Below are 23,453 nucleotides of genomic sequence, written 5' to 3'. Positions count from 1 at the left end.
GGTTGGCAGGTAGAGATGGCAATGTGGATTTCTGATTCAAGTAGTAAAATAAAGGTCAAATGTAACAGAAGAAGCCAATGTTTGGTTGGGTGAGATTCATTAGGATTAAGATTTGCACCATTTTTTCAATAAAGTATAGACAATAAGGGAACAATATCGTCTCTTTCCCTTCAAGTAAAGTATAAAGCATGCATTAAAAAGAATTTACGTAAAATATAGGTAAATAATTTATTCAATGACAATGATAATGTAAAAAAAAAAATTGATTATATTATCTGATGACAAACTGTAATTTACGATAATTTTTTTTTAATTTTTGCAAAAATCATCTTAAAAGCCATATTTAGAGTGACTTTTGATTGGTTGTGAATGTAATTTTTTTTATTTATATTCACAATATATAACTTATCAAACTCGGAACTTATATATCCTAGCGGACAGAACCTATAACATAACTATTAAACTCTTAAAATATAACAATAGATTGGTACTTAATTTATTTGATATAGTGCCGATTAATTTAGAGATTTTAAATATTAAGTTAATTTATGTTTGTTTATAATTATAAATTATTTTAAATAATTTTATGATAAAATTTTCAAAATAAATTATGATTTTAATAATATATTTATATTATTTTCACCTCCCAAGTATTTTGAAAAGTTGAAAAAACGTATGATATATTTTTTTTTAAAAAGGAAATGACGTCTCTTTTAAGGAAAAAAAAAAGGCATAACAAGTCTAATATCACATGATTATAATAATATCTCGTGATTTTTTTAGTTAAATCAATAAATTTTACATTTATGAAGTAATTAAATAAAATAATTATACAAAGTTTACTCTTCAAAAAATGAAGCTCGCTGATCTGTATGACTGTATGGATGAATATATTTTCTCAAACGTGGATCTGAAGTTCTTAACATTGTAAATTTTCTGCTGTAAAAAAAATGTAATTTTTCCAAGAAAAAGGACATGAATAACTTATTTTAACCGGATAAATTGGTCAGAAAATGTTTTTTTTATTAGTAAGAAAATATCACAATAACCTTAATAAGATTCGAATATGCATCATCGACCTCGACACTAAACCAGCTTTAATGGATGCTGGTAAGGAAATGTTTAAATAAATTATAATATCACCTCACCACATGTGCGAGGTTTTTGAAAAAATATATACTCTTGAGATAATTAAAAAACTTTTCCTCATTTGATTGGTAATTAAATGTAGTATTTTTTTTATAGAAGAAATGTAGTATATTACTTAATAGCACGAAGGATATGTGTACTAATTTTTACGAAGGAAGTGCCATCTTTTTATTTTTTGACACATTCAAAATTGATTATAAATCTGAACGGCTTTTTGAAATTTACCAATACTTGAATTTTGTTATCATATATATCATTTAGCAGAACTCAAATTTGTATTGAGCTTTATTACAATAAATTATCTGGTTTTTTCTTTAACCTTAATATATGTGTAATAGAAGATTCTCTTTGCATTTTCTTTCAAGACAGACATTGCAACAGTTTGTAGGAACATGCCAAGTGGAGAAAATTTCTTAGAAATTTCGCAGGTTATAGTTTGTAGGTTAAGGCTTTATGCAGTATTCATATAAACGACGAAACTCTAAAAAACGTTAAAAGAAAATCTATAGTAATATTACCTAATTAAAATTAATTTACACGAGAATATGGATGATTATAACATTTCTCTTAGATTTATTATGAAAAATGTACACCACCACTATTCGCTACGCTACGCATCCATCTTCGTATAACAAACTTTAGTCTCGACACGATTTGCTTTTATATTTGGTTTCAGAATTTTCTTCCAAATGTTCCAATCCAATTTTTCCTAACCAAATCTGCTAACCTTATTCATATTAAGCTTGAATGCTAACGTGTCCATCCCTTAATAATCCCATCTTACACAGTGATATGTATGTAACACAACACGTGAAAAATAAGAAATAAGAAATTTAACAATTAAATCATGAATTCAAAATTGTGGAGAGAGGTAGCGTGAGATGCACGTGAGTTTTTTCCTTTCATTGCGAGGCAACCAAAAATTACATGTTTTGGGTCCTAAGTAATAAAAAAAGTTCCAACATCATCGAAAATGGGCAAGAGAGTCCAACGACATCTTTGAAAGGACTGCTGAGGGGGAATCTTCGTCTGGCTAAGTTTCAAGTTTCAACACGAGTGAGTGATTTATGACCCATTCAATTCAATACAAAAGCTATATATGCTACTTTACGTATTAGATGCGTCAAGTGCAATACTTGAACAAAATCACAAGGGATTGTAAAAATTTATGCAACAAACGCACAAAAATTTACACAAATACATTGTTCCAATATAAAAAATTTACCAACGCGAAGGCAATCTAGTTCAAACCAATACAAAAAAGAAACATTTTCAGGAAGCGAAACAATACATTGATCATAAATAATTACAAAATTGGACTGGTTCATACCTTGCCAAACCATTTCCTATTCATTAAATATCAAATATTGTCAATTCCTTACATTCATATATTTTGTAAGATTACATTACATCATTGGTACCTTAATCATTACCTAAACAACCTCCAAACTAAATAACCCACTACCCTTTATTGTTACAAGCACAAACACTAACACCAAGACATTCAAATAATGATGCCATTTGAAATCATGCCATTCAAAACCACGAAATCCATTGTCCAAGACGTAGCGGGACTTCCACGCTCCATTCATCTTCCTATTTTCCTCACAACACCTGAAGATAATGAGATGAGCCCCATTCGCATATGAAATAACACAAGCCACAAATTTCTTTTAGGATGAAATTCAGATTTTTATACTAGTTTTAGGGATTCACTCCACCATTGGCAAACCTAGTGTTTTTCTCATATATCCTCTAGCTTTTGTTAGTCGATAATGTGAAAGAAAGACTTTCGAACCCTCATTCACCGAAGCATGAAGTCCCGTGCAAGCATGGGGGAAATTAGGGACTCCGTGCAACACACCTGCGCATTCTACTTGTATTTTTTGTTTATGATGTGCTTATTTGTCCTAAATTTCATATGGGTTATTAAGGGATGAATAAGTGAGCATCTGATCAAGTATGATTGAATGCAGTCTAGAAGAACTTTTAAGAATTTTTTTTATTAAAAATAAAAAATATTTTTCAATAAAACCCTTAAAAATCTATATAAATTAGTATCCAAACATGTTCTAAGACTAAACATGAATAAAGTAAGCAGATTTCTTTAAAAAATGGATAGAATACTAACGGTGAGAATCGTTGTAAAATTACAAAATTTATCGCAAAACTTTAGTGTAAGAACCAAAATCACATGCAAAGAGATTAAAAGTACAATTACAGATTAGGAATTTCTAGAACAGCTCACAGGCCATGATTACTAATGAAATGACCACTACGGAGTGTTAACCGTGAATATGAATTTTGTGGGATCTACCACTTGTAGAACAAAAAAATAGACAGCATTAGCTACACAAAAAAAAAAAAAAAAAAAAAAACACCTTACAATACAAAGGCAAATCTTCGCCGTCAGTTCCACTGCTTAATAGTTAATCTAGTAAAATGCATAACATAAATTAGGGACGAGTATGATTGGAAATTGACCAATGCACATGAAAAATTCAAATAAACTATAGCAAGTTACATTATACAACAGCAAATCTTGGATTGGACCATAAATATTAGAACCCAGATGACTCGACTAATGAGGAATATGATGCATTTTCATCCAAGTCTTTAGGCTTCTTACTGATGGTTTTCCTTGATGTTCCATCACTATTATTGCCAAGAGGCCCCACCTCCAAACCTACAATCTCGTACAATTTTAATCTTTGGTGTTTAACTAAATGCATATCGCCATCCCAGCAAGTCTCAGAAATAATTTCAAGTGCTTTATCAATCTTGTCTTCAGCCACAAGATTCCCATTTTCCAATAGGACAAGGTACAGCTGTTCAGCTGAAGCTTTACGAATCTGATTAACATACAAAATGATATAAAATAAAATGAGACGTCACGAAGCAAGCAACACAAGTAATGACCTGTTTGTTTAATTAAAGAAAGTAATTTTATGATACAACTTTTTTTACAGTTTTTTTTATTACTTTTATCTTTTTGAGAAACACTAAAAAAGTTTCGTTTTAAAAAATTAAATAATTATCATAATTTTTTAAAAACATTTAGTCAATCAGATATATTTTTCTATAAACGATCTCTTAATTGTAAAAGAGACTATCTACTTTGCATGTGATTTTGTAGATAATCGAAAAACAAGATGCCAAGATGCCAAGCCGTGAATCTCATACTGACGAATATTCGGGAATTCACCTTGGGGTAACGATGACCAAGAAGGTTAAGAAGTTGAGAAAAGGCCCTCATATTGATGGGCTCCGGAACTGAAGCTACATAACTAAGTATTGCAATACCAGCATACAACTTGGAGAAGTCTTTTGATCCCTTCAATTCGAATGACAGAGTATCCAAAACAGCAGCACAAAAAGTTGGAGTTTGAGCCTGAAAGTATAATTCATTAATCAACATGTTCTCACCAAGCATTTTTAAACTGTAAAAATATGAATTATGATTAGTTTTTACTCTATTGCAATCTCTGGATTTTTTTTCTTATTCTCTTCAGTTCTTAATCCACTGTTATTCTTCTAGGTCAGCAGCTTATTGCTCTCTTGTATCTAGACTTTAGTTGATAAAGTTAAATTATGTATGTGTACTTGATTCAATTTCAGCTCACATGTTATTAAATCATTTTACTGCTTGATTCTCTTGGCACGATTTAATCACTGGTACCTATTATATATAATGCTCATAACTCCTCTACCAAAGAAAATTATATTGTCCTTTAGATATTCAATCTCTGTCCAAGTTACTAAAATTTTAGATATTATCCTTTCCTTTCACTATAAAGAAAAAGAAAAACTTTCGCCAAGCTCATGACAACTATATGCCAATGTATAACCATCATAATCATATGATTGCTACATGGTATTTCATAAACAGCAACAGAGGATGCACAGATAACCTTAACATGTGGTGGCTGAGTTGTGAGTTTTTTTTCATGAAGCCATTGTTTTCAGACATTTCAACATTATGCAAACCGTATTGGTTTTAATGTGCAAGCAACAAGCTCTACACATGTTGCACAAGAAAAGTAATTAAGGGAGGTTAAATGAACATATGGAGTTGCTATGTTGGGGTTCAAGATGTTTGCATCTCTAGCCAATAAATCAATATAAAGGGTTACTTGATCACCAAACTAATGCAGAAATAGATAATATGTATAAGGAGTACTAGAGAACCTACTTGAAAAGAAAAATGAAAAATAAAGAACAGAAACGCAGACTAACCTCCATATTAAAGAATATCTTTTTGCTGAACAGAATCTCAATGGTCTGGAGTGCAGAATAAGTTCATCAATATATTAGAGATTCATGGATAATATTCGGTGCAAACTGATTTGTGTAAATTGATTTACTTTTCATAACAGAGGAGGTAAGCAACAATCAATATATAAGCAACAAAAAATAAATATGCTGAACTTTTTTATGAAATTTTTTTAAGGATTGATGATAAATAGGGTGCTAACCAGGATTCTCCACGCTGGAAACATATAAATGGCTACAAATTCTAAGAATGAAAATCCTTCAACTAAAACCCATGGATCAGTCTAACTTGTAGCTAAGTGAATATGGTAAATTGTTGGGCCTTTACAGGTAATCTTTATGTTATATTCTAGTGTAAGTCTCTCGGTTTTGAGGCTGTTATAGTAGCCCAGTGTACTTCATTAGTACTACACCTGACTTGTTACAACAAATAAATATACACTTGAAACCAAACTAAAATGAAGATAGTGTACTCCAGCAACCTTTCTTCTCTTTCAGGTTCTCCCTCTCACTCTCCCTCTTTTTGAAATATTTTTGCATTGAATTGATACTTAACTATCAGACTCCTTCCTCCGCAATAATAAAAGAAATCCCAGTTCAAGATGTGAATACAAGAGTTCTAGTCAAGCTATTAAGCTTCTGGTTGCAACTGTTTGAGTCGCATGATTGGCTGTTGATTTTGAGAATTGAGCCAGTACTTTGTTCGCAAACAGATTTTAGGTTTTTCCTCAAGAAAGAAAAAATGGTATAAAATAGAATCAAATCTTTTGAAAGTTCAATTTCATGAAGCAAGATTATTAAGTTTTGTTTAAGAAATTTAATACCTTTATAGTGGGTACAATAACTCTGTCACATTTCTTGTATTGTTGGAGAACCCACAGGATGTCAACAGACAGCATGCATACCCTAGATGTTCTTGTATTAGGATCTTCAGATTCAACCCCTTCTAGATACTCTAAAAGTGCCAAGAGTGACACCCTCTTCAAAGAATCTTGCAACCCACCAACAGATATAACTAACCCTGATAGCACATTTCTGCTATAACATCCAAATTGAAGTAACTGTACAAAACGTGGGTAAGAATAGGAAGGAACCTGCAAGAAAACAGTATTATCTCTCAATAGAAAAATTCTATGCTACCAACCTCAAACTGATGAAATATCTATATAAACTTACAGCCCATTGTGCATCTGCTTTCTTAGGAATGATTTCTTCTAACTTTTCTCGGAAAGGTATATATGGAATATAAATCATCTGGTTGTACAAAATTCTGTAGAGAACGTTTGCTGCTGCTTCTCTCAGCTTATCCATCTTCTCCACAGCTTGCTTACAAATTCCTCCAACTAAATTGGTAGCAAGATTTTCATCAAATAGCTCTTGGTTGTTCTTAAGCTTGCTATCAGCTGAAGGATGTGCAATAGGTTCAATTTCATTTCCATCTGATCTTCCAGCGAAACAAACTGATTTGTCTATCTTACAAAGCATGTATGTACATTTTTCCAGGCCATCTAATGCAGCCTCACGAACCCAAGAACCAACATCACCTCTATTATCTACAGAATAGTCATCAAGAGCTTTAAATAAACTTGACATCACCTCGTTCTTAATGATAATAAACAGAGAAAAATCGTCCTCAATGAAAGAGGTAGCAGTATCTTCTCTCCCATTAATTAATGTTTCACACACTAATGGGAGCCCTTTAACAGCATTTACTCGTGCTTCAGCATCTCTGTCTTCAGGGTTTTCCTGCACATAGAAAAATCTTGTGTAACACAAGCATTGAACCCAAAATAGTATAATATACAGCATTTGCAACGTGGAGTACCTCAATTGTACAACAGCCACAAAGCTTCAAAATCACATTTCTCCACTGACTGGCCAATAACCCATATGGCAAAACACCTATTGCCAATGCAGATCCTCTCCTTACAGCTACGTTTGGATCAGTCAACATACTGAGGTACTTAGCTGTCACATCACTAGTTCCTTTATTGTCTGAAGCATGCAAGTATGCACAGATAAAGTGTTTCAAGCCTTTAACAGCAGCATTCTGTACATTAAATGAAGATATTGCTCGTCAGATATATAATGGCCAACTGGCATAAGTTGACAATGTTAAACAAAAAAAAAAAATATCATAACACAAATTGCTTGCATCAAAGGGATAGAACCTGTATCTGAGAATTAGGATGTCTCAAATTCTCATTGAGAGTATCAAGTAGGCTTCTTTTTATCTTCTCTGATAATGCCACTTTAAATATGGAGATGCATTCAATAAATCGGGAAACAGCTGCTCGCATTATCTCTCCTCCCTTTCCACGATAAAGTCGTGCTTTCTCAATAGCAGGAACAACACCAGCAAGAATTTTCTGTTTATCTGTTAATGACAATTTCAAGAATGCCACAGTTCAGCTAACACCATACGTATAATCAACTTCAACAAAGAGAGAGTTAATCATATGACCATTAGTTGGCAAGACACACTTGACTAGAACTTACTGTATATCAATCCTCAATCACAAGCCTCATATAATCCATCAATCCAAGACTTTCATTCATTTTCTTATCATGTTAAGGAATGAAGTCAAATTGTTCCAGCAATTTGATTTTTCAAGTTTCTTCCTGAAAGTATTTTTTTTTTTAAATAATTGATATTCTCCTTCAATCTCATATAAGTAAGAAAACAAGAGAAAAACAAATCAGTCAACTGGTCTGTGATAAATTTGCATGTCTCAGTAGTCATGAACTCACTTAAAAGTCAGTTGCAGCAACTTTACAAATGACCATATAAAGCCGAGAGAGAGAGAGAAAAAAAAAAAAAGAATGAGGAAATGTGTCTGATATTGGAGTCACCATTTTGAACAGTTAAATTTCTGAATTTATATGCATGAGATAAGACCAACATTCAAAGTGTGTATCAGACACACTTGAAATTCGGAAATCATCTCTTCAATTACTAAAAACAAGTTTAAATTATGGGCGAAGCATACAAGTGTGTATAAATAAAAACACATTAGCATAAAGACGAAAACAATTCAACAACAACTGCCTCCTTTTCGATGTTTGTTCTTTGATTTTGATAGAATAAACCTGTTCCACTTCCATTATTCACAGGCAATAGCATAATAATAAGTTGCAAGAAAGTATCAACCTGAGGGAAGAGTGAAACTGCATTGGTGTAAAGCTAAAACAAGTTCTCCTGTTGCCAACGTTGCACCATGGCGCATGCATAAATCAGATGAAAGAGTACAAGGAATTAACTTTTCCATGACAATGCTTGCAAAATACTGAGGGTCATATTTTACAAGAAAAGAAAGGGCCTCTGCAGCAAGTTCTCGCAAGCTTTTATCCTGAAGACATAATTTCCAAGTAATTTCACTCAAAATATATCAAGAAAAATGAGAAGCAGGAAACATCAAAAAGAATAACCATAAACTGTTTATAAATGCCAAAATATGAACGAATTTATGTCAAAAAGTATACAGTGACAAGGAACAATAAGACTAAGAGGGAATAAAAATTAAATATCAAAATTAAAAGGCTAGACATCCTCTTTATTATGAACATACCCAATGACAAATTTTTCTATCTAACAAGTCCTCCACAAATGGCAAAAGATATCCTTCATACTGAGCAATGGAAACGGCAACATGAAGATAAGAGTTTACTCGTGAAGAAAGTGAAAAATAATCTGCAGCATTCACTATGTCAATGCCATGTGGATAATTCCCTTGTCTTCCAACATTCTCCTGAAAAGCAGCAGCTGCTGCTCTTCTGCAGTTGACCTATGTATCACAGGTTTAGTTAGCCATTCTACTCATATGAAGTGAATATTCTAAAATAAAGCATGTCATGAGAAGGACTTAAAAGATATAAGGACCTCGCGGTCATAGCATGCCACTGTTAGGAGGTGTGGAGCAAACTCTTCTAAGATGCTCCTCATATCTGTATGATAATATGCACGTCCAAATGCCCAACATACATATGCAGCAGCATCACGCACATGAGACCCAACACTGTGTGGACCTCTTCGAACATCATAATGTAGAGCCTAACAAACAAAATTTATACTTATTATAACTGCTATGTAGCAAATGTATCTCTCATATAAGGTCTCAACTTGAGATTTTATTCACCATAAAACAACAATTAAATAAAATGTGAGATTTTATTCAGAATAAAAACAGAAAATGAATAAAATGTTTGGCACAATGGCAGAACTACCCAAAAATATATTCTTGTTATTAAATATATGCAGCAAAGAATAGATCTAGTTATATGAAAACAATGATTAGTAGTCTTACAAGGTCAACTGCAAGATGGAGACTAGAAAATACCAACCATAAATTATACTGCTAAGGAAGGATGTCTTAAGCTTCATATGCATTATAAAATAAAGATAATTAACATTTAAGTAAGGGAATATTTGCCTTCTTTATTTTCCACGATTCAGTATCTTTTTATCTTCTCCCTTTCCACTGTAGCCATTCCCTCTTTTTCTCAATCATATGCATCAGAAACCCACTTTATAACTTTTTAAGTGGCTAAGATAATCATGTCTCCTTTAATGTACTATGGGATGTCAAGGTTATCTTCAAGGTTCTTCTTTCTTGTTTCAAGTTTTGGTAAAACATAAATAAAGTACTTCAAACAACTAGATAGTTTTAAGCAGCTAAAATAGTTTTAAAAGTCACAAATCCAACATCCATAAATCTATGGATATAATCTATCCATTATAAACACCACCTTCACAATAACAGGAACAACTTTGGGAAGACTAGCAGGTAAGAGCAAGCCTCTACGAGCAAGTTCAGCCAAAGCTAAGCAGCCCCCATGCCATGAACCATCACCCTGAAAAGAGTGTTACATTTGAGCTATTACAGTGGTAACCAGACAAATAAATAGTTAAACGTAGTAAACCTCTCACACAGTAACTATAAACCTAGATGCATGTAAATTCAACAAGTGAATTATGGTGCTCAGGAACTTTAGCAAACAAAACTTTAGTATCATACCTCACCAGGTGAAAACAGCTCCAAAACAGATGATAAAACCTCCTCAGAAAGGGAAGATGTCAGATGTGAACTTATGCGCCCAATACCTTTTGCTGCAGACCAGCGGACGACAGTATCCTACAATCCAATAGGCAATAACAACATTAAATTCATTCATTAAAGTGATGAAAAATATTTAGAGAGAATAGGATGAAGAAAATATGATCAGCTCAAGTAGCAATTTGTGAATTCAGGTGATGTTTAAACAAGAGTATATCATGGGTAATGGCATGTTCTTTTATCAGCACAATTGACGATTCACTTGATCAACTTTCCCACAAAGCCCTCCTTGTCATGGGGGAGGGAGTGTTAAAAACAAAGAAAAACTCTTAAGGAATGACGTAATAGTAAAGATTTAGTTGAACAGAAATCGACAAACAATTAGATTACTGTATTCTCTTGACTCTAGTATACACAGAGGCCTGGACTTAAGATAACACGTTCTTCAACTAATAGCCTTTCTATATAACCTCTCTAACTCCTCATTTCCCTTATTTTCACTTCACTAGCTGATATTTTTCAACATGAAGGAAAAAAGACATCACAAGTGCACCAATTAAGTATAGTCCACATCAATTTTCAGACAGTAAGTCCTTAAATGAAAGGAGCTAAAAGCTTAAGCTGTTAAGCAAGATATCAATTGTGGTTGCTACAGCCTACAGGCTACAACTCTAGTACTATCTCATGTGAAAGGCAATCAGATTTTTGACATAGATGAAGTACATGATCAAATTCAAAATTATTTGTATGTGGTATTGAAACAAAAATTATTTAAACTGAAATACAAATATATAACAGGAACAGTTAGGTTTAAACCATGTCAACTGGGCTCTAGTATCAATCAAAGAATCAATCATCCTAACTCCTAAGAGATTATGTTATTGAGCAAGAGCCCTAGAAGCATTTTGATAGAGCAATGTTATTCACCCTACAACTAATACTACAGCATACAATGCAAATCAGACAAATACATGTTTCAGGATCTAAGGAAACCAGTATAACTACAGTGCCCAGCAGTAATATAAAGAATTAAGATTCAGCAAACAATCCATGAGCCATGTCTTTAGTCATTTAATAGACTTCTCTATTTTGGTAATTCAAACAGACAGCTGACTGATATCAAATAATGTTTGAGCTTTTCATATTCAACAGCATTCATCCAGTTCTGTTGTAGGATCAGTTGCATCACAAATTGCATAACTTTACATCTAAGGCAAATTCATACAAGACAGAATCTTGGTTTTAGATATTTTTAAAAGAACTATTTCATGATTTATGACAAATGAACAACATCAACAGAGTTATTACAACTTTCTGTAGCTCACAAGGTTCCTTTACATAAACCATTTACAAAGACATTAATTCAACTGTTTCATTTCAGATGTATCATCATTGGGACAGTTGAACATAATTTCATATTTTTCACCACCAGAACAGAGCAACATAGCATAAAGGTGAAACACAAAAATTCACTATAAGAATCTCACCCTTTAGACATACCATATCCCTCAAACCAGATAACAACATCTCAATAATCTCTTCAACATTTTCTGGAACTTCCATATCCTCATCTTCTTCCTTATCGGACAATTCATTTGAGTTGGAATCGTTTTCGTTCACACCCAAATTGGACAGATCAATTTTATTGGATGTATTCAAAGAAACATTTAGTTTGGAAACTCTTCCCTGCATGAAAGGTGTGTAGACATTAAGGAAAAAAATGGCGACATTGTGACAAACATGAAGCTTCTCCAATTGCTTATGATAAGTCAATAACTCATACACAAGTGTCCTTCCTAAAATGTCCTGCTAAAAGAAACTATAGTACCTAGATATTTGCAATCCAACACTGATGAAAACCAAAAACTGGAGTACAAATTTATGGCACCAATACGGTTTATCTTAGATCAAGGGACCAAACAACTTAATTGAGTTAATTCAAAGGAGTTTAATTTTAACACTTGGCACCACTAAGTTGACTTGGGTCAGTAAAATGGTAAAAATGATATTGTGCATAGCAGTTTAAATTTTCAAGCGGACAAATTATCCAGTGTGATACCATAGCCAAATTGCCTATGGGATCTTTGAGTTTTCCATTATCAATGAAGGCTCCAATTTCATACATTCAGTTCTGTTTTGAGTTCTACATTCTAGGCTTTCCTAATAAGCATTTGTTGTTTTGTTAGCACAACATATATTTCTGAATAATGCATATAAGTATAGTTAATTAACTACTGCTGCTTTATATGTCACCAGCTAAATCTTCAAGCATTTAATATTCAAGATCCCATCAAACTTGGATCAGGGAAAGCTAACCATATATCGCCATGAGGGCAATCGATGAGGGAGAGCGGTAAGCCCAATTCGTTGGGTTAACTTCATCAGATACTTGCGGAGCAAAGGACTTCGAGCTGCATCTGAGGACTTATACAACATTGAAGTGTCACTCCAAACAACAAGAATTGCATCGAGCAAGAGACTCCGACTACCTGCCTACTTACAGATTGATATTATAACAGTTAGAATCATTAAGGGTAATAAAGACAGATTTTAATAGGGATAAATGTATAGGATCCCTAAAAGTAAAGTAACACAATTATCCATAACACAAAATATCCCATTATTATGCATCATTCTCTCCCTCAAACATTTTGTAGAATTTTTTACACAAATGATGCAGAAAAACTATTTTCATTTAAAGGTGTAAATGAAAAAAGACAAAAACACACCTTGAAAATAGCAGCCAGTGCTTCAACAACACCAAGTAACTGGAAATGATGGAGTAAATCTTCAGCAACAGAGGACATGACCGTATGTGTCCACTCAACAAAGCTGAAGAAATTAGAAAAGTCAGTCTATACAGAAACAACAGGGTGATTTAGTCTTTAGCGTGATGATTAGTAAAACAAAAGCATTTTAATTGGCATGCACACAAGCCCGAATGTTGTGAACTAATGCCAATTAAAATGTAGACACTTTTAAGAGATCTAACAAGAACATTTCTTATATTTCTAAACACAATCCAGAAAACAAGGAATTAATTGATGAACCGAAGTAAACTTTGATTGAAATGAAAATTATCTTTACACAATATCTAAGGCAACCAGAGAAAAAAGTGAATTAACACTAAACAAGCTACAAAACACAATCAAATATACCTCGTAAAGGCTTTCGGCATATCTGGACGAGTAAGTAGCCTGGAGAGGACTAGTCCAGCCATAGTTCGCATTGGCCCAGCAGTTGAGAGGTAATCCTTACAGAACCCTAAAATTCTCAACACAAGAGGACTGAGTTCAAACTCAGTCAGATTCTCATTGCTGGCAATGCTGGTGTCAACAGTGGAAATGTCAAAAGGAACCAACACGAGTATATAAAGCCACAACAGCGTCACACATTTAGCTTCCATCTCTCCCGTGCTTTCCTGCCTCGACGATGTGACTGAGTTTGTGTGGTGACACTTCTCCGACAGAGACACGGCGAGTTCGAGATCGGAAACTTGATGCGGAAAGAACTTGATGACGGATTTGTATCCACAAACAGTTACTAACGTGTAGACAATGATGCATATCGGTTTGATTATTTCAAGAATTTCATCGGAAGCTACTCCGAGTTCAATTGTTCGTGAGCGAATAATGTTCATCAGAGGGGAAACTATCGTTTCGAGGTAGGGTTCTAGAAGTTGACCTTGCTCCTGATACTTGTCCAACTGCAAATGAATAGGGATAATTAATTTTCAATAAATAAATAAACATGATTGTTGTGGTTGAATGAGGAGAGTACAATGGATCTGATTCTGTGGACGGAGGAAGGATCGGAGACGCGGGCTTTGGAAACGATGTCGTCGAGGAGTGACTTGACGGTGTTCCATTCTTGGAGGAAGTACTTATGGAGCACACTCTCCTTGGAATCCAACTCGTCGTCCTCTTCATTCATCGTCACCGTCTCTTGATTCGCTGCCATTGCACTTGCCTTGAGGTCGATGGAATTTTGGCGGGATCTTCAATGCGAGTTTCGAAGAGAAAAGCGGTACTCGTCGGAGTCTCAAGTGCGAGTTCCAACTGAAAGAAGGTGATGAGTCGAGTCTAGACTATTTAAGTATTAACCGGTTTCGTATCGTGTTCAATACAGGTGCAAACATCGTTCTAGTTACTTGAAGTTATTTTTTATTTTTAAGTTTTAATTTTTTTATAAATTATAATTAGTTTCTAGTTTTATTTTTATCTTTTTAAAATTACTTTAAGAGTGTTTGTGTGATAATGTAGTAAAATGATATTCCCCCGCTTCCCCGATTTTCTAGTAAAATGATGTTCTAGTTACTTGGAATTTAACAAATACTTTTTTTTAAAATAAAAAATAGGAAAAAATATACTTTTTGTCCCTTATATTATTTATTAGTATCAATTTAGTCTCACTTTAATTAATTGAATCAATTTAATCCCACATCTTTAAAATATATCTCAATATTTGACCTTTCATTTTTTTCGTTTAACTATTTAACGGATGTGACATGTGTCATGTGTCACGTGTCATGCTATCATATCATGTAGCATGATATCACGACACGTGGCATGACATATAACATAGTAACATGACATGTGTCATGTCATCATGCAACGTAGCATGACATGTGTCATGTCATCATGCAATATGTCATGACACGTGTCAAATCTGTTAAGAGCAGTTCTAATGGGAGTTGCTTGTCCCATGAAGCAACTCAAGTCCGGTCTCCAGCCCGTCCTTAGGCGGGGCGGGCCAGCATCTCCAGCGTTTTACATTGACGGCCCGGCCCGGCCCGGCCCGTTTTTGGCGGGCTAATGGCAGGTCGGGCCAAAACGGGCCGGCTGGCCCGTTTTGCCATCCCTAGTTGCTTGTCCCATGAAGCAACTCAAGTCCGGTCTCTTGTCATTGAAAAACTCTGACGTGGCAACATGAGTTTATTGAAGAAGAGAGATAATTGCTTCCTGAAGCAACAGTTCCTTACCAGATTTTATTGAACATATTTGAGAACGTTTCGGAAATAATAATGATGAAAATTAATTTCGTATAATGTTTATGTATTTATTATTGTTTTATTTTTTTTAATATCTACTTATTGTGTATTTTCTTATAATTTATTTATTTTTCATCGTAGTGCAATTATCCTTTTTAATAAAAATTTAAATTTGATTCATAAATGATTAGAAAAAAAATTTAAAAGTTGAATTTCTTAAAATTTTTTATTATTGAAATAAATTTATATTTGAGTTACTTAATGCTGACATGACACACTAAGAATCACTTTTTTCATTTTTTTAATGTATGAAACAATTTAAATGAGTTATTTCTATTAGAAATGCCCTAAATATTTAAACAAAAGAAACAGAAGGTCAAACATGATGAAAATAAATTAATTTAATTAATTAAAATAAGATTAAATTGATATTAATAAATAATATAAGAGAAAAAAGAAATTGCATAAAAAATAATATTACAGATATATTTTCATGGAGAGAGATAAAAACCCCATTCCCCCGCATCCTCCACAGTTGTAGGTTTGGATTTTGATCGAAAGTCAGAGAAGAAGGAAATCTGAAAATGGGCGTAGGCATATCAGTGCTGATAGCCCTAAAAGCAACAAGTCTATTGGCATGCTTCGCGTACATAAGAAGGCTGGGTTTCACGCTCTTGTCCCTTCCCTTCCTCTACGCTTCCCTCATCTCCTTCCTCGTCTCGATCGCTTCTCACCCTTCAATTAACCTTCCCTTACTCCTCGGGAAAACCAGCGACGGAACCTTCCCCTTTCTCTCGCTCCTAATCTTCAGCCCTTACATCTACTTCGTTCGCATCTTCTCTCTGCTCCGGAGACTCCGAAGTAGGGAGGCTCCTTACTCGGAAGTTCACGATGGTATCTATGTTGGTGCCTGGCCGTCGTCGCCTCGCATGCTGCCACCTGGCGACCCTGCCATCGTCGATTGCACGTGCGAGTTCCCGCGTGTCTCTTCGGGCTTGCCCTACCGCTGCATTCCCACGTGGGACACCAGGTCGCCTCAGCCCGCTGATATTGAATCCGCTGTTAAGTGGGCCTGTCGCCAGAGAGACCTCAATAGGCCCATTTTCGTTCACTGTGCTTATGGTTAGTTTTCTTTTTTCGTTATTTTCTATGCCCTCTACTGTTGCTTCTTTATAATTGCCAATTACGATAGATTAAATTGAGAAACTAAACAGAATTGATCCAGAGGTATTGTGCATAGTTTTGAAAGGGAAGACTAGGAATGGAATGAAATATGTCATTTGAAGGCAAAACAGATACTCTCGTTAGCATCAAGCCACTGCCAAGTATGAATTTTGTAAGGTGTGAGAGTTATTAAAGATCAGTGGTTGTGGTTTATTATTGGGAGTATAGCCTATTCTTTAATGTGTTGAGTTTTAAGTGTTACCCATCCTTTTTTTAACTGGGTGTTTTCCACTTTGTGGTACTTCTTCATTATCATGATCACTACCTTAGCTGCAAACCCGCAGATATTGTTTACTTAGAAGCATAGATAAGCAATGAAAAAAATTGGGCATTGAGGGACTACTTTTACAGCTGCAATTTTATCAATGAGGTAATGAATACGTGGAGAGCATAACTCCAGAGATGAGGGAAGCATATCAAAAAGTGAAAGTACCATACCCTTCCTTGCATAGTCCCGTGCACTGACATAAAATGTAAGCATTTTGACTGACAAGAGGTTGTATTCTAATAGTTTGGAACTCCCACCGGTCAATGAGACAGCACTTGACTTACAGATAGCAAGGATTTATGCAACCTCTTGACTTTCATAATGAAATTGTTTCAGACCAATGTATAATGTGATATTGTTTAATTTCATGCCAGATTATTATGCTTTCATAAGAATCAAGATGATATGGCAATTGTCAAAAGTCAAAACAATTTAACTATTTTTCTGTGTGTAAAGGTCATGGAAGAAGTGTTGCTGTTATGTGTGCACTGTTAGTAGCACTAGGCATCACAGAGGATTGGAAGAATGCTGAGAAGCTGATCAAGCAAAAACGGCCTTACATCCGGATGAATGCTCTCCATCGCAAGGCCCTTGAAGAATGGTCCAGACACCGATTGTCTGCACCGAAGAAGTAGAGACACGAGTGTGGGTTCCTCCGGTTTATACGATTCTTTCAGTCTTCCATAGTATGATTGTTTCCCAAACAGGGAGTGGCAAATGAAGAAAAATCTTAAATATAGATTCTCCTCGTGCGTTTACTTTATCCAGTGAACCCAAAATCTAATATTTGGTTCCTAATTGTTCCGTAGTCAGCATCTTCTGCATTGATCATGTTGAAGATGATGCGTGGAATAGTGGGTTTACATATTATGAGAAGCTGGAACATCTATTTATAGACATCATTTCATTGTATAACATGAACAGGGATTCCTAGTGTAGGCCGCTGGTCAGTTCGACCCCTGCTTTACGTCAATTGTTGAACTGCCAGCGGCTACTGTGTATGCTTAATGTATTAAAAAAAAAAAATAGAGACACGAGTTAAGAAAAATGATTCATTAGTTTTACTAAAAAAGTTACGGTAAAAAAAAAAAAACAAATAGAACGAAACGAATCATTTTGTTGCCTAATGAATAAAAGTACAACTTGTTCCTAATATTTTGACACCTTTGGTGTTTTGAAGCATGTTGAGGTGAATTTAGTGATCCTAGCCTTAAAAAAAATTGCATCTTGTTATCTTGGTGGGAAATAAGTTGTTTATGATGAGATGTGTTTTGTTATATTGCATGCTTGGATTCTGATGAGTTTTAGATGGTTTGGGCCAATTCGTGAATTTGTCAAAGTGTATAATTTTCATTATCACATTGAGTGTGATGTATGTTAGAGGTTCTTTACCTAACGTTGGATCCGGAGTTAATAGGAGGTAAGTTATAATAATTATTTAAGATTCTTTTTTATTTATTAAAAAAAAGATAAATTTTTCTATTTTCATAGAATGACTTTAATATATCCTATTATATTCTCATTTATTTTTGCTTTATAATAAATTTATATTAATTGTAATGTATAAATTAATTAAAAGTTAGGTGAGATGTAAAGATATAATTGATAACCTAATAATTATATTGTCTTGAAATTTGAAAATAACAAATACATAAAAATAAAATTTTTCTAAAAATAAAAAGGAACTGATTGAGTATCACCCAAAATTAAAATGAAAAAAAAGCATAAATTTTAATTTTCTGAAGAATAGTGTATTGGGGTCTTATTGAAGTTGAACAGGCAGGCTGTCCCTGGAAAAGTGCAAATGGCACGTGATACAAGTAGATGGATCCACTTCAAAGTTATTTATGGGATTGTGACCAAAAAATTAACTAGGTTTCATTGGACTTATGCATATTGCAAAGGACACATGAAAACGTAGGCAAAATTGGACACTAGTTCCTGCGCCGACCTCACTTGTTGTCTCACCGAACGCTCAAAAGGTCACTTTCTTATATCAACCACGAGTCACGACTCACGACACAACCCACCTACCCTCTCCTTATATAACCTTCATTTTCATTCTCACTCCCTCAGACTTCTCTCTTTCTCACCCACTTTATCGTAAGTCTCCTTTTGCCAAATCTCTTTCATCATTTTTTATTTCGATTTCGATTCTTCTTCATAGTTCCTATGCATACATATCACATAGACTCTTCTTTTCTATGTTCTCTCTCTCTCTCTCTTTTTTGTGATAAAGTTTTGTTTTATTGGGGGGTCTCCTCTTCTGTCTGATACATACATGACAATTTTAATTTTATTGTTGTTTTGAATTGTTTTGGTTTGATCCACACCCTCTTTCCCATTTCCGTGGATTTATTGTTTTAATTGTTCATCAATTTTCAATATCTGTAGCTGGGAGGGGATTTAGATAGGGATCAATACGATGATAGGTGTAAGCGTTTTGAGGTACAGTGTTGATCAGAGGAATTGCATGTCCTTTTTATTCTCTTTGACTTGTTCAGTTAAAAGATTTATGATGAAAGATTGATTAACCATGAGGTGGTGATTATATACAGTCTATGTTACTGTATTGTACTCGTCTTGCAATTTCTTATTTTCTTCAACTTGCGTTCATCTCACGTGCACTTTATGCCCTAACAATAATTTTTGAGATGCATCTAGATTATATTTTCATACCTTAGGCAAACTACGTCTCTGTTATTGCACCATGTCTGGTAAAATCCTCGATCCGTGACCGTTATTTAGAAGCAATTTCTGACAATCTGAGTTGCCCTGTATCCTATAGTTGACCAAAAACAAAAAGAATTACTTGAACATTTGAAAAATCTATGACCTTGCCATTTTTACTGCATAATAGCCAATATTGCCGTCTTGTACCGGAGAAAATTTCCAATATATTGTCATTTGTTATATCCACATGTTGTCAATGTGATGCTCATTGTTAGTTCAATTTTTTTTTTCCTCTTATTATCTGGTTATTTAGTTAATATAACAATAAACTGAGTTATATTTTACATGTCATCTTGAGAAATCAAGGTTTGTACTTGAGTACGTAGAGTCATTTTGGTGGCAAATTCTTTGAGTTTTTTTCACTATTTTACAAGGAAGTCCAACCATGGTTGTAACTATTCTGATAGCTTTTGGATGAACTGTGTTCCATTTTTCTCCCTGTATTTGTACAGATTACTTTTACTTTGGTTTAAATTGAAAACACAAATTTTCTATTTAACTTCTAAAACAACTATTGTTTATTTGACACATTTCCTTGAGTGGTTTAACATCTTCCTCAACCTATCCCCTAAAGTCATTTTTTATCACCAAACTCTATTAAAAAAACAAAAAAACTGAAGTTGAAATAGTTAAGCTACCTTTATAGTAAACCAGGAAATTAAAGTTTTTAACTTGTACTAAAGTTGAGGAGGGTAGGTGCTGCAAAGAAAGCTGGAATAGTTAATTGAAAAAGGGGCCAAAGTATAGAGGGATATTGTGTAATTTATACTTTAATTTTTTGTCATTGTCTAGTGTAAAATGCCTGTGTTTGGACATATGTTACAAATGTAGTAAATCACGTCAATTTGCTAAAAGAACATGGAAGCTATAACTGATTGCTTCTCTGTAAACACAAAAAACATGTGACACGTGTGTAACCAGACAGGCTGAATATATGTTTGAGTGGTTGATGATTGTTGTGCAGGCCAAAAAAACAAATTTGTCTGGATAATTGAGTTACATTGTTTCACATGGTTGTGTTCCTGTTCATTTATGTTCTATATTAATGACTTTATAGTGGTTTTCTATGTGGTTAATCATACAAAACAATTTACCTATATCTGGATTCAGGTGTAAAAATGTCAGCTTTGAACATGTCCACTATGAGACTTCCACAAGCTTCCTTGTCTGGAACTGCACCTGCTAGGAGAACTTGTGCTCTTATCAAGACTCCATCATCTTTGAGCTCTGTGAAGAATGTGTCAAAAGCATTTGGATTGAAATCATCATCCTTTAGAGTGTCAGCAATGGCAGTATACAAAGTGAAACTGATTGGACCAGATGGTGTGGAGAATGAATTTGAAGCCCCTGATGACTCTTACATTCTGGATGCAGCTGAGAATGCTGGAGTGGAGCTGCCTTACTCATGCAGAGCTGGTGCATGCTCTACTTGTGCTGGCCAAGTGCTTTCAGGCTCTGTGGATCAGTCTGATCAATCCTTTCTTGATGATCAGCAAATAGAGAAGGGTTACCTTCTCACATGTGTCTCATACCCAAAGTCAGATTGTGTGATTCACACCCATAAGGAGGAAGATCTCTGCTAAGTCATGATGTATGCCTTTTGTTAGTTTTTCTAAGCTTGAACATGTGTCATGGTGGTGATGGTAGCTAGATTGTTGTGAAACTCTGTTGGTGTTTGTACAACAACTTGAATCATTCTAAATTTATGTGAAGCTTGAACCCTTTGATATGTAGCCATTAGATCGGTATTAATCAAGAATAAGGCTGCGCCCATATTTTTTAATGCTTAAAAACTGTGTTTGGATTATATTCGAAAAGTTTCCAAACTCTTATACCTATCTCCGTCCCCGATCCCATCCCCATGAGTATGGGATTTGGGCCTATATCTTCTCTCTCATCAAATATAGGGTATATTTACACTTGACTCGTATCCGTCCAAAAATTAGTTAAACATTTTTTTAGAAAAATATTAAAAAATAAAATTTTTAATATAAAGTAACAATTATAAAATTACATTAATTAAGTTTCATTTGACATGAATTTAAAATAGAGTAAGAATTATATAAATTTCAAGTAAATTTGTTTTAAAATAAATTAAGTTTTTAGAAATTTAAAACAGGTTAGGTATGGAGTAGATATGTGTATACACATCCCTATTCTCATATTTGATTTAATAAATCAAATTTGATTTAATAAATCAGATATTATCCATATTCGATCAAATCATATATTTTTAGTTAAAATCGAGACAGATTTGGGTATATTTTTGGTCAAAATCGGGACAGATTTAGATATTATCCATAGGTACAGATTTAATTATCATCGCTACTCATTTTATTGTTTCATCGTTATCATTTGTTCATGATGGGTTAGGTAAATATTTTTTTTTAAGTTAGTTTTTCTTTTAAGAAAAAAGTTACTTTTTCTGCTATTATTTATAAAAAAATTAAGGCCCTTAATTTTGTAAGTTTTTTTTAAAATGTTTGGCACAACTTTTCTTAAGAAAATAAAGGGCAATAAACTAGTTGAGAAAAAAAAAAAAAGCATAGGACATAAATTTCTTACGAATACTATTATTATGGAAACCAAGTTTGAATGCAAAGTATGATGATACCTTAAGATTTCTAAGTGACATGTAATAAGTGCATATTGGGCCTTTTTAATGCCTTTGTTGTTTTGTGTTATGGAAATGGAATCATATTAGTTCCAGGACTTATCGCCTTAGCATATATACTAATCTGTTGTCGTGTTACTTAGCCTCCAATACAGGGTACAATATGATCTTGATGCGTCATAAAAAGCATAGCATTCCCTTAAAGTGTATGCGTTAAGGTTCATTTTGGTCCAACGGGATCAAGCTAACTAAACTTAAATTAAAAAGATAGGCTCATGAGAATATGATTGATTTCTATGGGCTCTTCCTTTCTCTCTCTCTATAGTATGTGCTAACCCAAGTATGAGTAGCCCACAACTTAGACAAGTTTAACAAGATGTTTTATCATTAGAAGGTTAAAAAAGTGAAGAAAGAAAAGTTATAAAAAAAAAAAACACATTGTTTTTAAAATGTAAATCACTTAAAATATAGGTTCACGAGAAAATTAGGCATTAAGTGAGGTTATACTAACTATAATTATGTGATGAAATTTCTAAGAAAGTAAATTGATATTTTATGAAAAAGAGTCTGATTATGTTCATGCATAAGAACATTTTGGGAATTTTTTCGCTAAAAAATCTTTATTTATAATAAAAAAATTTAAAAATATTTCTAACTTACATTCAAATAAGTTTTAACATGAAAAAAATAAAATAAAAATTAGGTGATAAGAAGGCTTAAGCTCAAAACTATACAGCCACGGATTTAAGGGAAATAAATTTCAATGTTAGTCTCTAAACAGGCACTCAGAATAGATATGTAACCCCTAATTGCAAAGTGAACAACTGAACATGATAGTATTCTTATATTAATATATTTGTTTTCGAATTATATGCTGTTAAGCAATTTCTAGTTTAAATCTTTGAAATTTTATGACTTTACTTGACATCGTAGAAATTTATTTACTGTATATATGTCAAGTAGGTACAATTGTTAGTTAAATTATGTTAAAAATTAATATCGAGTTGAGATTGCGAGGTTAAACTCAACCTAATCAAGTTCATGAACACATTTAACTGAAAGGCATATCTAACTTTTGATAAAAATAAGAAATAGCGTGATTTAGATTTAGACATATCATAAAATGATACCTTATTTTTCTGCTTTTTT

At 33.6% G+C, this 23,453-nt stretch overlaps 3 protein-coding genes across 5 annotated transcripts; 2 read left to right on the top strand and 1 right to left on the bottom strand.

Moving 5' to 3' along the window:
• Window positions 1-3,531: 3,531 nt before the first annotated feature.
• On the bottom strand, window positions 3,532-14,574 carry TTN1 (ARM repeat superfamily protein). Of its 2 annotated transcripts, XM_020355893.3 has the most exons (17): window positions 14,256-14,574; window positions 13,634-14,181; window positions 13,205-13,307; window positions 12,792-12,968; window positions 11,976-12,161; window positions 10,437-10,553; window positions 10,168-10,272; window positions 9,302-9,472; window positions 8,991-9,206; window positions 8,573-8,771; window positions 7,593-7,798; window positions 7,247-7,471; window positions 6,598-7,167; window positions 6,246-6,515; window positions 5,386-5,430; window positions 4,355-4,540; window positions 3,532-4,001 (listed from the first exon to the last, which is right to left on the bottom strand). In XM_020355893.3, the coding sequence occupies exons 1-17, from the start codon at window positions 14,433-14,435 to the stop codon at window positions 3,711-3,713; spliced, it is 3,795 nt and encodes a 1,264-aa protein (XP_020211482.1). In that variant the 5' UTR covers window positions 14,436-14,574; the 3' UTR covers window positions 3,532-3,710. The 2 variants fall into 2 exon arrangements, with proteins under 2 accessions (XP_020211482.1, XP_020211483.1); XM_020355894.3 differs by lacking the exon at window positions 11,976-12,161.
• Window positions 14,575-15,966: 1,392 nt separating this feature from the next.
• Window positions 15,967-18,005, top strand: LOC109797104 (uncharacterized). The gene is made up of 2 exons (XM_020357020.3): window positions 15,967-16,587; window positions 17,414-18,005. Exons 1-2 carry the CDS (start codon window positions 16,050-16,052, stop codon window positions 17,590-17,592), a joined length of 717 nt encoding a protein of 238 aa, XP_020212609.1. The 5' UTR covers window positions 15,967-16,049; the 3' UTR covers window positions 17,593-18,005.
• Window positions 18,006-18,897: 892 nt separating this feature from the next.
• On the top strand, window positions 18,898-21,483 carry LOC109795673 (ferredoxin, root R-B1). 2 transcript variants are annotated; one of them, XM_020355161.2, is made up of 2 exons: window positions 18,898-19,060; window positions 20,801-21,483. In XM_020355161.2, the coding sequence occupies exon 2, from the start codon at window positions 20,809-20,811 to the stop codon at window positions 21,271-21,273; it is 465 nt and encodes a 154-aa protein (XP_020210750.1). In that variant the 5' UTR covers window positions 18,898-19,060; window positions 20,801-20,808; the 3' UTR covers window positions 21,274-21,483. The 2 variants fall into 2 exon arrangements, with proteins under 2 accessions (XP_020210750.1, XP_020210751.1); XM_020355162.3 differs by lacking the exon at window positions 18,898-19,060 and adding an exon at window positions 19,130-19,405.
• The last annotated feature ends 1,970 nt before the right edge of the window (window positions 21,484-23,453 follow it).

Source organism: Cajanus cajan, chromosome 7 (genome assembly GCF_000230855.2).
Source record: "Cajanus cajan strain Asha chromosome 7, NIPB_CcT2T_4, whole genome shotgun sequence".
NCBI lineage: Eukaryota > Viridiplantae > Streptophyta > Magnoliopsida > Fabales > Fabaceae > Cajanus > Cajanus cajan.
Note: the sequence above shows the minus strand (reverse complement) of the source record. Positions and strands in the feature narration are given on the sequence as shown.

Excerpts from the sequence above, each read along its gene's own strand:
- LOC109795673 (XM_020355161.2), top strand. The coding sequence starts at position 20,809 with ATGTCAGCTTTGAACATGTCCACTATGAGACTTCCACAAGCTTCCTTG.
- TTN1 (XM_020355893.3), bottom strand. The coding sequence starts at position 14,435 with ATGGCAGCGAATCAAGAGACGGTGACGATGAATGAAGAGGACGACGAG. Across the intron at positions 7,799-8,572 it reads CAGTTTCACTCTTCCCTCAG|ATAAACAGAAAATTCTTGCT; the intron begins GTTGATACTTTC and ends TGTCATTAACAG. Across the intron at positions 4,002-4,354 it reads TTGGTCATCGTTACCCCAAG|ATTCGTAAAGCTTCAGCTGA; the intron begins GTGAATTCCCGA and ends TATGTTAATCAG.
- LOC109797104 (XM_020357020.3), top strand. The coding sequence starts at position 16,050 with ATGGGCGTAGGCATATCAGTGCTGATAGCCCTAAAAGCAACAAGTCTA. Across the intron at positions 16,588-17,413 it reads TTTCGTTCACTGTGCTTATG|GTCATGGAAGAAGTGTTGCT; the intron begins GTTAGTTTTCTT and ends CTGTGTGTAAAG.